This window comes from Eurypyga helias, unplaced genomic scaffold (genome assembly GCF_000690775.1).
Source record: "Eurypyga helias isolate BGI_N326 unplaced genomic scaffold, ASM69077v1 scaffold12207, whole genome shotgun sequence".
Lineage (NCBI taxonomy): Eukaryota > Metazoa > Chordata > Aves > Eurypygiformes > Eurypygidae > Eurypyga > Eurypyga helias.
In genome coordinates, this window is record NW_010259911.1 from 981 (window position 1) to 14,565 (window position 13,585).

Here is a 13,585-nt window from a genome sequence, read left to right on the forward strand (position 1 = left end):
GCGGGGCAGGGCAGATCCTGGGGCAGGAACTGCTGGGGCACCCACAGGAGCATGAGAAAGGAGACGGGCCCTGGCAGAAAAAGGGAGGTGGAAAGCAAGGGGTGAGGTGTGCTTGTGTGGGTCCCTTTTGGTAAGGGGCTCAACAGGGTGAGAGCTGGGAGAGATGGGGAGCAGGACAGCAGAGAATGGAGTTGAAACATGCGGGGCAGGGCAGGGCAGGGAGTTGGTTATCCATCGCTGCTGTTGACTCGCAGCTGCAGCCATGAGTGGGGAGAAACGGGTTGTGTGTGGAAGTGTTCTCTTAAATCTTCGTCAAACGGCTCCAAAGATGGTGCCAGGTCTAATTACCAAATGTAATGGGACTTGCATTAAATAACACTTCACAGGGGCTGTGGCTACCCTCTCCTCGGGGCTCAGTACCAGTTATGTATCATGGTGCTCGATGGGCTGTGCACCGCTGGCTCTTTAAACACATCTGTGTTTGGTGTTCTGGTGCCTGGTCCATGTAGGTTTACTCTGTACCCCACACACGTGAGGAACAAGCTCAGCTTGGTGGGAAGAGTTTTCTTCCGTACTTTTGTTACCTCCTTGTGGGAGGTCAGTATATACATTTCAATGGAGTTGACTGTCAGGGCACAAAAGCAAGAAAGATCCAAGAAAATCATTCTCAGGTGTTTCTGAGGGGTAGTTCTGGCAGGGCTGAACCCGAGGCGCTCCTCGCAGCGCTGTACCCACCCCTCCTCTCTGGTCTGTGCGTTAAGCTGTGTGTAGCAGCAGCCCTACTGCACCAGAAGGTCCCCTGCCTTGGCGCTGGCCTTTTGCAGTGCCCGCTTCTCCCCTCGGCCTGTCTAAGAGGAAAACTGTTTATCAACAGCCCCTGCTGCTGCCTGTCACTGCCAGTTCCTCCTGTGTCCTACACCTGCGCGTGCAGCCTCGCTGTGGGAAGGCGGAGCTGCCTGTCGTAGGCACTACACGGCGTTAGGCGCCCCATCAGAGCTGTGACAGGTAAGGCCGTAGTGCAACGGCTCCCAAAGGTCAGCTGGGGGGGACCCCGAACGATTCTGAGGGGAGACAACAAGGCAGCGTTGGCAACAGGCAGCCTGAGAGCAGGGCTCAGGGTTACTTTGCATCATCATGCAACAGGACGTGTTGCCCTTTAAAGTTTTACAAGTTGGTGTCTTCCGAAGACTGAACCTTTACGGACATTTTGGGGTTTTTTAAGCAAGCTTCTGCGATCTCCTCTGCACCAGCAACACTCCCTGTGGCACTGAGTGAGCAGAAACGTGCTTGTTCTTGGTCACTCTGAAAAGCTCATTACAATAGGTAGCACTTAGGGTGTTACTTTGATTCCTTAAATACTGGAAACTATTTACATTAGTAATTTAAATCCTTAATCAGAAAGCAGCCCAGGTCGGAGCTGTGACGTGCTCCACAAAGGAGGTCTAAGAAAAGGCAGGTATTTTCATTTATTCTCCAGGCATCTGCAAATCAAAATACTGTGGGTACTTGTTTAAACCAAATACTTCAGAGAATCGCTGTATTACAGGGAGATATTCCTAAGCGTGTTAAGTGCTGGAATCTTTTCCATAGTGATATTCTGGTAAGAGGAGTGAAGACAGTATTGGGTAGCCCATAATCACCCTCAGTTGCTACTAGTCGTGGCGAAAAGCAAGCTACTTCTAATTAAGGACTGCTTTCAGGTGCACAGATAACTGGATCCAGCTGCAGCTGGGTGAGTCTGCACCCACCCCCAGTGCAAATCCGGTTTGGGCTGAGTCTGCTCTCAGCCTGCTGACCCCAGGGCCTCGGGTGGCTGCTCTGCTGTGGGACTGAGCTGTGAGGGTGACAAAATGCCTTTCCATCCCACAGATGTGCCAGTTCAACCACCAAACACAGAGGTTAATATACACCGGAGATAGCGCGCCGAGAGTCACGCAGGGAGGAAGATGATGACGTCTGATACGCCTGTTTGGGCAGAAGTGATGCGCTAAACGTGGACAAAGATGTAGCAAATGTTGTCCTCCTGCCGAGACTGAAAGGACTAACAAAGCTTCAACTGCAGCAGAGGAGGCTTTCATCGGCAAAAAGCGGTGAATAGCTTGTAGAATCTCCATCCTACCATAATTAAATGCATTAATAATTCTTTTTACGAGCAGGACCAGACCAAGTGCAGAGCATTTCAGTTCTACCCCGTGCTGCCACGGCCAGACAGGGAGAGTCGTGGGGCGTTGTTGCGTCGCAGGCGTGCCTTCGTGTAGTTCTGCAGCGAACCGCACGGGACGGGTACCAGTGCCTGCCCAACAGGTAAACGTTGAATCCCGCCTTTCACTGCCCCAACACCCTCGCTCTGGGTTTACACGGTATAGCGGTACCTTTTTGCTACAGAAGGATGACCTGCTCACTCTCAGCAGCTCCGTCAGCAGCTGCAGCCCACGGATGCTGAACTGGCAAAGACACGTCTGGTTACCGGCCAGACAGGGGTTTGGTGCTTTGCTGTTTGAGATTGCCTCCTGCCTGCCCTGTGAAAAACTGACACTGCTCCTACCCAATCACCCGCCCTGCTCTGGGGGGTTTGTTTTAATCAGTATTTGCATCCTTTAACCAGCAGCAGCCCAAAGTTGTGCCTTCTAAGCAGCGTGTGACAGTTGGCATCCTGCTAAGGGTTGCTGCGAGTTCGGTCTTGAACCAAACATGAATCAGTTGCATGGCAATGCTGGAGAATTCCCTGTCTTCAGCATTTTCAGGTCACCAGTGTGTAATTATGGCAGGAGAGAGAGGTTGGAGCTGTTGGATTGGGTCAGCAGTGGGCTTTGATCACTGCAGGTGATCACACAGCGAGATAAACATGCTGCTGTGCCTGCGAAGCTCCCACCCTGCGGGTCTCTGCTCCAGCTGCCTGGTCTGAGGGTTTCACATGTGTTGGCAGCACTATCGCAGTCTCAAGTAATGGGAATTAAGAATGTGGATGTGGGAACAGCTACAGCCGGTGCAATGATTGCTAACGTTTATCTCCATGTAAAAACAGCTTTGTTTGGATAAAATTAAAGATACAGAAGATTTATCACTCTCTACATCTCCCTGGGGACTGCAGAAAGGCTGTGCCCATCCTCACAAAGTCCAAAAGAACCACCTGAGAAGCCCCAGGCCAGATGGTAGCGCTTCAGCCCCTGGGAAAAGCACGGAAGCAGTCACTGCTGAACGTGTTTCTGGGCAGGCGTGGGAGGCGGGGATGGGAAGGGTCAGAGTGTATTCGCTCACCCGCCTTCTGCAGCGAAGGGAAGGAGCGGTGCCTGTTCCTCAGCTCAGCTTCTGCGAGGCCAACAGGTTTTTCTCGTACCTGTGACAGGGGTAGCGGGGTGGGCAGAAGAAACGGGTGTCCGGGTTCAGCACCGTGGGCTGGGCCTGGTCTAGCCCTTTCTCCAGGGCCAGGCTTGCAGGTGACACCGAAGCGGGAAAGCAGGAAAACCAGCGGAGATGCTCTGGGCAGGGTCCTGCAGTGCGGAAGGAGAGGCCCCGACACTGGCAGGCTGGGGGTGGCTGAATGCCGCCGAGGCCCTGGCAGGCGAAAAGCTGAGCGTGAGCCAGACCTTGGCTGCCTGAGCAGGAGCAAAGGCCGCAGATGAGGAGGGTCGCCCTCAGCCCCCCTCACCTCGGCTACTCGTGGTTCTGGGTCCCATCGCCCCCCGCGCAAGGAGGATGTTAGCACGTTTGGGTGAGTTCAGTGGAGGGCCAGTGCGATGCTCAGGGATGGGAGGAATGGCTGAGGGAACTGGGCTGGGCCAGCCGGCGGAAGCCAAGGTGCTGGGGAGCTGGTACCTGCCAGGAAACTTTAAGGTCCCTTCCAACCCAAACCATTCCATGATTTTTCAGCCTGGGTGCAGCCAAGCCTTTTGAAGAGGTTGCCCAGAAAGATCGTGCTACATCCTTGGAGGTTTTCAAAACCACACTGGAGGAACGTGGTTCTGAGTAACAATCACTTCACAGCCAGGGGTGAAGGACCTCCTGGGGCCCCTCTTGACAGGAATGATCCTGTGATCCCGAGACAGAACATATGGATGGCAAGAGGCAGCGGAACAGCAGCTGCACCCACCACTCCAGATCCAGGAAGCGCTCGCTGTTCCTGTATAGCCTTTATGGGACTGTACACTGAACAAAACACACAGCTGGGGTTGGTTTTGCTTAGAAAACACTCCTGCTCTGAAGGAATTCCACGACTCGGCAAGAAATGACACAACAGGCTCCAAAGGCACAAAAATGGGGGCCTTGGAAGATGTCCCTGAGCAAGTTTTTCCAAAGAAAGCCACTGGTCCTGGGTCAGAAGAGAGCACAAAAAGGACAAGAGGACTCACATTAACCTTAAACTGGGTTTTCTCAGGAAGAAACTATCCCGAGTGCCCTTGCATTCTCCTTAGCTGGTAACAGAGAGAGGTAGGCATCCAGGGAAGAGCTGTTCAACAGCTGTCCTGCGCTCACGTACCGCGCAGGAAGTTACTAAAAAGCCAAGACGCCGTAGCAGCTAATTCCATAAGTTGTTTATTTATCACTGAAGAAACACACAGCAGCAAGTTCTGCGTTGGCTTCAGCACGGCCACTTCTTGTTCCCGGGCTGAAGTCAACACAGCCGTTACTACAAATCACTTTTTTTGGAAAGGGGAAAGAATTGACCCTGAAGACAAAGAATTGGGGGGGAAAATTCAACAATTTCTCCAAACCCACACATTTTAAATATGACAGTATTTATAAATCCTCGATAGGCATGAATTATCCAGTAATGGAAAAAGCGGTTGTGGTAAGGGCAACAGAAAACACACAGCTGTGTGCTTACCAGAACGCTTTGGCGTCCCGTGGGCGGACGCTGCCGCAGAGGGCATACGGTACTGGAACGACGCCCGCCAAACGGCCTCCTAGGCGGCTGGTGGTGGTGAAGTCTACAGGCAACATCCCACCGTAGCAAATGCTCGTAACATTTACTGCATTCAATTCAGATTTAAACAACTTAGTGAATTTAGAGAGTGATAAAAGGTCTCTCGGAAACCACCTGCCCTCAAAGATGCCTATGTAAAAGAGGGCTTTTATATCTTTTTCTAATTTTGGGGGATAATCATGGGAATTGATCTAGCTCTGCTTTTTCAATAATCCCCGTGTGAGCAGAGGTGTTCTCAAATGCATGTTCTGTGACGGTAAGACCCTGTTCCAAATTAAGAAAGACTAAAAATAGAAAGGTCAGCCCGTTTTGGTGTGAGATAGAAGCATTACTCGAGACAGCTGTTGGGCTCGCTTCTTTTTATTTTAGCAACAAATGACCCACGAAATAAGCATCACTTGAAATTTCAAAAACGGGCATTCAACTTCCAACCTTCTGCTGTGAGTTTTGTGCATGATCAGTCTAGATGAGTAAGTAATTCAAGCTCATGCTTTCATGTTACCTCAAAACATTAGTTAAAGAATTCCCATTCAGAATGTTTATAAGCACAAATATAATCCGTGGATTCCATCAAATCAAAGCTAAAACATAGGTTAAATGCTGTGATTTTCACTTAACGTCGTACAGTGGTCCACCCTTCTTCGTCTGTCTCGTTCTTGGTACGGCGAAGGGGCTCGCGCTCCTTTTCTGCTTTCCAGGAACCCTTTTCCTTCTCCCCGTCTCTTTCTCGGTCTTTCGATGCCGGAGGGGGAGCGGAAGCCGGAGGAGCAGCAGGAGCGGGAGCCGATCGCCGAGGCGTTTCACGTTCTTCTCCGCGTTCCTCTCTCCGATCATCAGCACGCCGCCACGAGCTCGCTGTGGAGAGAGAGAGACAGTAAACCACCTTTGTGGTGCTCCAGCAGCACCCTGCAAGGGTCTGAACCACCGTGCCTGGCACCGGCAGCCGGACTTCCTGCTGCTCAGTCCTGCCACAAGGTTACACCATGAGGACAGGCAAATGCACTTTCATTTTTATAGTGATGTGACGGACAGGAGCCACTCAAGCTTCTTTTCAGACTGAGGACTGCTGAGGGCACCCCAAGTGTCATCTTTAGAACACAGTAACCCTAATAAGAATGTACTATTTCTGTACTTGGTTTTGTGATGTAAAACCATATATTCTTACTGTAAGAATTAAAAGCACAAAAGCGTCTCCGTAGCAATGACTGAACCCTAAAAACAGAAAAATCCCAACTTAAACCCACCTGTGGAAAATGTGAAGGTGTTCACTGTCTGAAAAGCCAGCAAACGACTGTTCAGGCTACTGAAACCGGAGCGCAGCACCGGGTCAGGCAACCCGCTGGTAACAGCGCTCGCCGTTCTTCGCTACGCGGAGAATTGCTCGTTTCCACCAAAAGGATGTTGGGGATTCCACCCCGGCTATGAACAAAGCTGTGCCACGTACCAAACCCAACAGGCAAACACCACAACTCCCTGATACACTAAAACCATAAAACATCTCCCCAGTGAGAGGCCTCAGCCCTTCCGCCAGCGAAGCCCTGTCCAGCACGTTCTGTTCCACCTTGGTCTCCGAGACCAGTGGCCTGAGAGCACCCTCCGTGTCCGGGGAGCATCCACACTCCGGGGGCAAAGACCAAATGAGAGCCCGAACGTGAGAACATCAGAACTGGAAGATGTGGGATCTCAGGCTGAATGTATCTGCTGTCGCTGTATTTTCAGAACACAGCAAAGGACTAATAAATGGAATTTCATTCACCCTGAACATAACCCTGCTGTGAAAACTGCACACGTAAAGCGTTCCCCTTCTACTGCAATCTGAAATGCTACTAAGACAGAAAAGAGCATGACTAAAAAAAGTTAAGATTCAAGGAAATCCCAATTACACTGAAGCTTCTTTTACTTTGCTCATGCAGAGGGAGTTAAAGTGGCTGAAAACGTAACTTACTCCCATCGTGCCACGTCCTAGCACTGCCAGAGTAGCAGGAAGGCCCTGTAACGAATGAAAGCCTTTAGGAACACCAAAGTAAACATACGCTCAAAAAGGAGGGGCGGTCCCCTGCTGAGGGGCGGATCTCTGTCATCAGCACGTCGGTCTCTCATGTCACGACCACTTCTGTCCCATTCCTCACGGCGACTCGAATCTCTCCAGCTAGAAGTTTCCTCAGCTGGTCCTCTTCTCCACCCAGCGTCATCCCTTTTGCCATTCAAAACATAAAATAAGACTCAATGTTAAGATTCTACCTTTGCTGTGGAAAGAAACAATGATAAATCACCAGAGAGAGATTTCCCAGCGCGTCTCTATTTAACAGACTGACGTACTTCCAAAAACTTTCCTGTTTTTCTGGAGCCTAACATGAAATCCTCTTGCTAACAGGTTAACAAAATAAATTAAAAGCAGTACAGCATTTTGAGATTCCTTCTGTAAACAGTTTGAGGCCCCAAATGCCACTATCAATTTAGTACCTGAAGTGCTTCATTTCCTGCAAAACAACCGCTGTTCCATTCACTCGGCAATGTCATATTATTTCTTTATCAGCAGGGCACGCTTTTTTTTTTTTAACAGAGACATTCTAGAAGTAATTTAACAGAGCAGTCAAACCTGGGACGCCTGAAACGATCATCCCGATCAAAATCTCTCTCTCTGTCGAAGTCACGGTCTTTCTCATTTTCATCCCGATCTTTGTCTCTATCCCATTCACGGTCTCCTGGGGGTCTGGAGTCTCGGGGAGGCCCCCAGCTATCCTCTCGAGCCTTTTCTCGTTCTCTCCATCCCCCTGTAATTAAGAAAATGCAGTCAGAGGAATTTGTGAGTGACCTGTGATCTCTGCAGACAAAGAATCCTTTACTTCCCTCACACAAACTGGTTCTTCAAGTTTTGATCCCTGAGGATCCAACTCAAGATGTAAAACGTGCGCAGGCTGAGTGGGAGCCACAGAGAAAACACGGTAGGAACTGCTTGATATGAAGAGTAACATACACCTCGTCTCTCAGCTCAGCGGGGCTGATTACACCCCACAGCTTCAGTCCCAAACCACAAGCTGCTCAAGGGTCTTGTGCAAAACATCAGCAGGAGTAAAGGGGGTACCTTAGACAGAAGATTCCTTTGTGACAATCTATGAGCGAGGAAATTTTAGGGAAGCACATCTTTAAGAACTGACTGCTTTTTAAAGCGCTACTTTAAAATATGAGTGTCGTTTACCACCTGCTTACACCACTGTGCATCCTGCAATACTGTTACTTAGGAATGGGAGTTCTTTATTATGCAGCCTGCTTTTCCTTTGAGTAGGAGAAAGCTACTGGTGTGCGGAGTACTGAGATTTACATTAACAGTTCTATGGGTTTGGATTACAGAATTAGATCTAGGTGATGTGGTACCTCTGAATACATAAATCCAAATTAAAGGAACCAGGAAAGCAAAGTCACATCTAACATTTAAATGTCATCAACAGTTCTGAAAAGAATCAGAAACAGTTGTGGCAGTCACCATCACACAGGCTTAGGACTAGAAAAAAACTACAGGAATAGGGTAATTCGGATTGTAAGCGACCTCAGAAGGTCACCTGGCCCAAACCCCTGCTCAAAGCAGGATTTTCAAGGAAAAAAGCAAAAAAGGAATGGTAGAGCCAGGAATATGTTTGTGCACAAAAACAGCTTATCACAGAATCACGGACTGGTTTGGGTTGGAAGGGACCTCAAAGCCCATCTAGTTCCAACCCCCCTGCCATGGGCAGGGACACCTTCCACCAGACCAGGCTGCTCCAAGCCTCATCCAGCCTGGCCTTGCACACTTCCAGGGATGAGGCATCCACGTCATCTCTGGCCAACCTGTCCCAGTGCCTCCCCACCCTCTCTGGGAAGAACTTCTTCCTGATATCCAATCTAAACCTCCCCACTTCCAATTTAAACCCATTACCCCTTGTCCTGTCACTACAGACCCTTGTAAAAAGTCCCCCTCCGGCACCAAAACCAGACCCACTCAAATGATGCATCAAAACCCCCTGCAGAAGGATAATTTCAGACATGTAGAGGGGGCAGGGCAAGAGACTAAGGTGTGCTAACCCCATGAGAACGGTTTTCTCCCATTGGAGCATTTCACTTGTCTATTTGGTTTTGCAGGGAGGTAAATTACCCACACTGCTGTGTGACCCTTAGCCATCTTCCAGGCAAGCAATTAGCCCTGCTGCTTTTTTTTTTTTAATTCAACCAAATTAAAAGGTTTAATTATACTAAGTAAAGGAGCGTCCACATTAACCAAGTAAATCCAGACATTTCAGTATTGATCCCATCTTTGGCACCAAGCACATTCCATCCTTTACCTTCTGGGTTAACACACACTTTGAAGGGAAGATTATTATATTATTACATTTTACCTGGTTTCCCAAACGGCCTCCAAGGACCCGGCCTTGAATCATCACTGCTACGCCACGGACCCCTGTCATCATCACGCCTGGAGAGCCTGTCATCATCTGCATTCCGCCACGGTCCCCGGTCATCATCACGCCTTGACATCCTGTCGTCATCCATCCCGCGCCTGGGACCCCTGTCGTCATCCATCCCACGCCTGGGCCCCCTGTCGTCATCGGCGGCACGCCAGCTGCTCCGGTCGTCATCCAGCCCACGCCTGGGTGGCCTGTCATCATCCAAAGCCCGTCTGGGCGGCCTGTCATCGTCCAGCCCACGCCTGGGCCCTCTGTCGTCATCTGCTGCACGCCAACTGCCTCTGTCATCATCCAAGCCGCGCCTGGGTGGCCTGTCATCATCCAGGGCCCCCTGTCGTCATCGGCGGCACGCCAGCTGCTCCGGTCGTCATCCAGCCCACGCCTGGGTGGCCTGTCATCATCCAAAGCCCGTCTGGGCGGCCTGTCATCGTCCAGCCCACGCCTGGGCCCTCTGTCGTCATCTGCTGCACGCCAACTGCCTCTGTCATCATCCAAGCCGCGCCTGGGTGGCCTGTCATCATCCAAACCTCGTCTGGGTGGCGTGGCCTATCCTCGTCCCCTTCACGCCTGGGTGGTCCGTCCCCATCCTCTTCACGCCTAGGCGGCCTGTCCTCTGTTGATTCCGTAGAAGGACGTTCCTTTTCTTCTGCAGCACTGCGTCGGGGCACATCATCCCCTCGTCGGGGCACATCGTCTCCTCGTCGGAAAGGTCTTTCCTCCTCCCTTGGCTCTCCTCGACGCCAATCTCTATAAAACCACAGGGAAGGGGCAAAAAGTAGCAGCTGACATCCAGGAAAGCTTTTAGATCGACAGTATCAAACCCCTTACGGCCATCCCTGAAGGTCTCCACTTGATGTGTGGTAGCAAACACATTTACAGAGCTTGTGGTTTTCAAATGCAATCGTTTAATTGCCTTCACTGCTACGGGAAAGTGGTAGGTCACCATCCCTACAGCTTCAATATAGACTGAACAAATAATTACCTCCTTCAAAAGTGCAGTTTGAAGGGGCTAACTGCAGTCCCCTCTTGATCACCTGCTGCAGTACAACAGAGGTTTGGCACCTAATCTGTCCAACTCAAGCTGTCTCGAAGAACCAGTATTAAAAAACAGCACCCACCCATCAAGCAGGTACCCCTCTCCCCTTCTTCATGCACACGCCAACCGTACAGTCCAATCCCTGTTTGCAGGTGCTTTGGCATGGCCCCAGCCCAACAGATGGACAATACTTCCACTGACAAGCATCCACAACCGGATACGGCAGGACAATGCAGCAAACGTGTGACTCAATCCACTGCAATCCCTGATGGCAAGTGGGGCACGCCAGGCTCTGGCTATCTAGGCTCGCACGGACTCTCCATACTAGGATGTACGTGAGAAGTAAGGAATTGGTGAGAATTTCCCCTGGGCTGTGAAGTCATCGGTTCACCTTTGAAACGGGTTTGGATTTTTAACACTGAAAAGATCAGACACTGCTGAGTAACAGTTAGAGCCTTCCACTCCTTCACTTCTCTGAACACACCTATTTGTTTAATGCCTACAGGACTTTACACGTATATTTAGATCAAAAACTTTGGTGACAAAGCCAAATTAATTTCTTTATTTCAGGAAATTAGCCTTCCTAAGCTAGCTCCTCAGCAGTAAAAAGAAACAAGCAATAGACACAATTGTACTGGTACCTGCTCCTTGGCAAGGAAGAGAGGCTGCACTGAGGCTGAATTTCATGGATTCAAAAAACAAAATCGAAACAAAAATGAAACAAAAAACCCCCCAGGTTTAGAAATCCACTATGCTACTAAAACGTCAACAAAAGAACAGCAATGACTTGCTACAAAACAACAGATGTGGGACTCTCAGAGGTAAGAGCAAAGAGGCAACAGTTTGTGACAACTCTGTATCCCAAGAATTTTGAGGAACTGTGAGCAGAGTATTTTCTGGTTTTGGAAGAACAAGGGAGAACACAATGACCATTGAGCTGAGAGATAAAAACAAGACATGGAGAGTGTTAACTGCCATTTAGACTCCAATTGGATTATCTTCTCCTTTGAAAAATCTGATTCTTTAGATGTAAAAGACATGTAGAGAAATGGTTATAACGGTAATTGCATGAACAAGTATTTAATCCATTCACACTTAGGGGTTTAGGATTTTTTAATCTATTTTTAAACTACTACTTACAGGTGAAATTATGCCCCTGTTGTTTTTACATCTTTCTCATTTGACAACTTCAGTGTTCATATTTCAGCTTTTATCCTTCTTTCTGTCTCAGAAATCCTAGTTCGCACTTTAAAAGGTCAGTGAAATTGAGTCAAACAGCATCCAATAAATTAGTAAGAGCAGAGGGATGCATGCGTATTAAGGATATCACTGAATGGCGGCCACTGTCGTAATCCAGTTTCAATTATACAACCCCCTTCTCAATAACCTCCGAAAACCCTACACCCTGATCTACTAGAGCTGAGAGCTTGCAGCAGCTTTACCAAATAAAGCAGAAATTCGCTGGCAAAGTTCTCACTACAGCGTCTGCCACTGTGACAGGTTTATAACTCTGTTTTGCTCATCTTAACTCGGGCACAAACAGCACAACAGAGGTCAGCTCCCCTTTTCTGTACATTCTGGCTTTCCAGCATTTCTGGACCGTAAGGACGTAAGCGCTGGCTGATGCTCTGGGACAGCAATCCGTGACAGTGTCGTGGTTTAACCTGGGCCAGCAGTGACGTACCAGGCAGTACCTAATGAAGGAGCGGTGCTGAGCACAGCAGCCTGCAGCACTGCCCGCCACATCTGGCGAATACCAGGCCTACAGTAGCTGCCGCTGCTTTGTTTCAAGGAGCAAGTGTCCAGCTCCTGAAGGCGTTTTATGGATTTTCTGTGACTAGAGAAAGAACAAGAGGTGCCAGCATAAAATGGTATTTTCTACTAAATCAACTGGCTTTTCATGTAACTCTACAGAGCACTTCGCTGTTAACCTCCTCTGCCTGCAATCACAGTATCTGTGATTTTATCAGGACTGATTTCTTCCTTACAAAAGTGTGTTACATCATCAGTTTTATATTCCTCTTCTGTCTCCTGCACAGTGCCGGAACACAGTCAATACTCGCTGTCTAGTTACAACTCATAATAAAGCCCCCAGCTGCCCAGGAGACAGCCCTTACTGGACACTTCTGCCTTTCTGTAATCTGTTCTTTCTTGTAGCTGGAACCACGGTATGGAAAAGGCGGAGAACACTGGGATAGCTATCCCCTGGAAGCCAGCACACGGGCACTGCTGCACAGTACAACGGGTTGCTCCATGACTGTAAGGACCTGCACGCCAGGACTGTGCCATTACCATGAGGAATTTGTCTGCAAGACAAACGTCCTGGCTTCTCTCCTCCTACTAGCGCCCAAAAAAGCTTTTAAATGTATATATCCAATGGGTGTACTTACAGCTGCACATGAACCCAATGCTCTGTCCTCCTCCTCGTTACTGCTTTTATCACTCGGTTCAGAAATACCTTGTGGAATTACTCTGTTCCCAGTTAGGTTTGCACTGCTTTGTATCCACACGTTTTCCCTTTAGGGTTAAAAATCTAACTGGAGGTAGACATGGGACTACTAAAGAATGCAAAATGACACTTTTCTTCCGCAGTCATGTCTGAGCACCATCAGTTTTATTTTGTTAGTTCTTAAGTTCAGCAAAAACAAAAGAAATACCACATTACTTAATATTCCAGAGATTAATTTTGACTGCTATTAGTATTTCCTTTTAGTATTCCTCCATATATTCCTTTTAGTAAAAGGGAGAAGGCAAGTTTCACTGAACATGCTACATAATAATCCAAAATATGCCTAAATGTTAACTCCTGAGCAGTCACGCAGCTCAATTTCTAGCAAAACTGAATGAGAAATGGCTAGACAGCACTTACTCAGCAAACCTCTATGCTATGATGATTCAAAATTGATGACAGGTCACCTGTATCATCCTGTGCAGGGTGGGGGAAATCATGCTGAAGCATATAAAGAGATGCACTAAACACTTCTACAGTATGTTGATAGTTAAAGGCTTCACCCAGGAGTTTCATCCAGTTTTTGGTTTTGCAATTCTCAACAAAGTGGATCACTACCGAGAATGGCAACAGAGCTTTTAAAGAAAGACTGACAGACCATTTCAGTGAGAGAGATCACACTCTTCCCATATGTTAGAAGAAATTAGTAGAGAGAGAAAGAGTAAATTAATTTGCTT

General features: G+C 48.7%; 1 protein-coding gene across 1 annotated transcript in view; it reads right to left on the reverse strand.

Annotated features, from left to right (window-relative positions):
• Nucleotides 1-5,105: 5,105 nt before the first annotated feature.
• The window catches only part of EIF3A (eukaryotic translation initiation factor 3, subunit A), a 30,901-nt gene continuing 22,421 nt past the window's right edge, over nt 5,106-13,585 (reverse strand). Inside the window, 6 exon segments of the mRNA XM_010154832.1 lie at nt 5,106-5,779; nt 6,958-7,118; nt 7,524-7,698; nt 9,295-9,693; nt 9,744-9,903; nt 9,906-10,110. Of these exon segments, the coding sequence (XP_010153134.1) occupies nt 5,538-5,779; nt 6,958-7,118; nt 7,524-7,698; nt 9,295-9,693; nt 9,744-9,903; nt 9,906-10,110 (1,342 nt within the window). The 3' untranslated portion in view covers nt 5,106-5,537.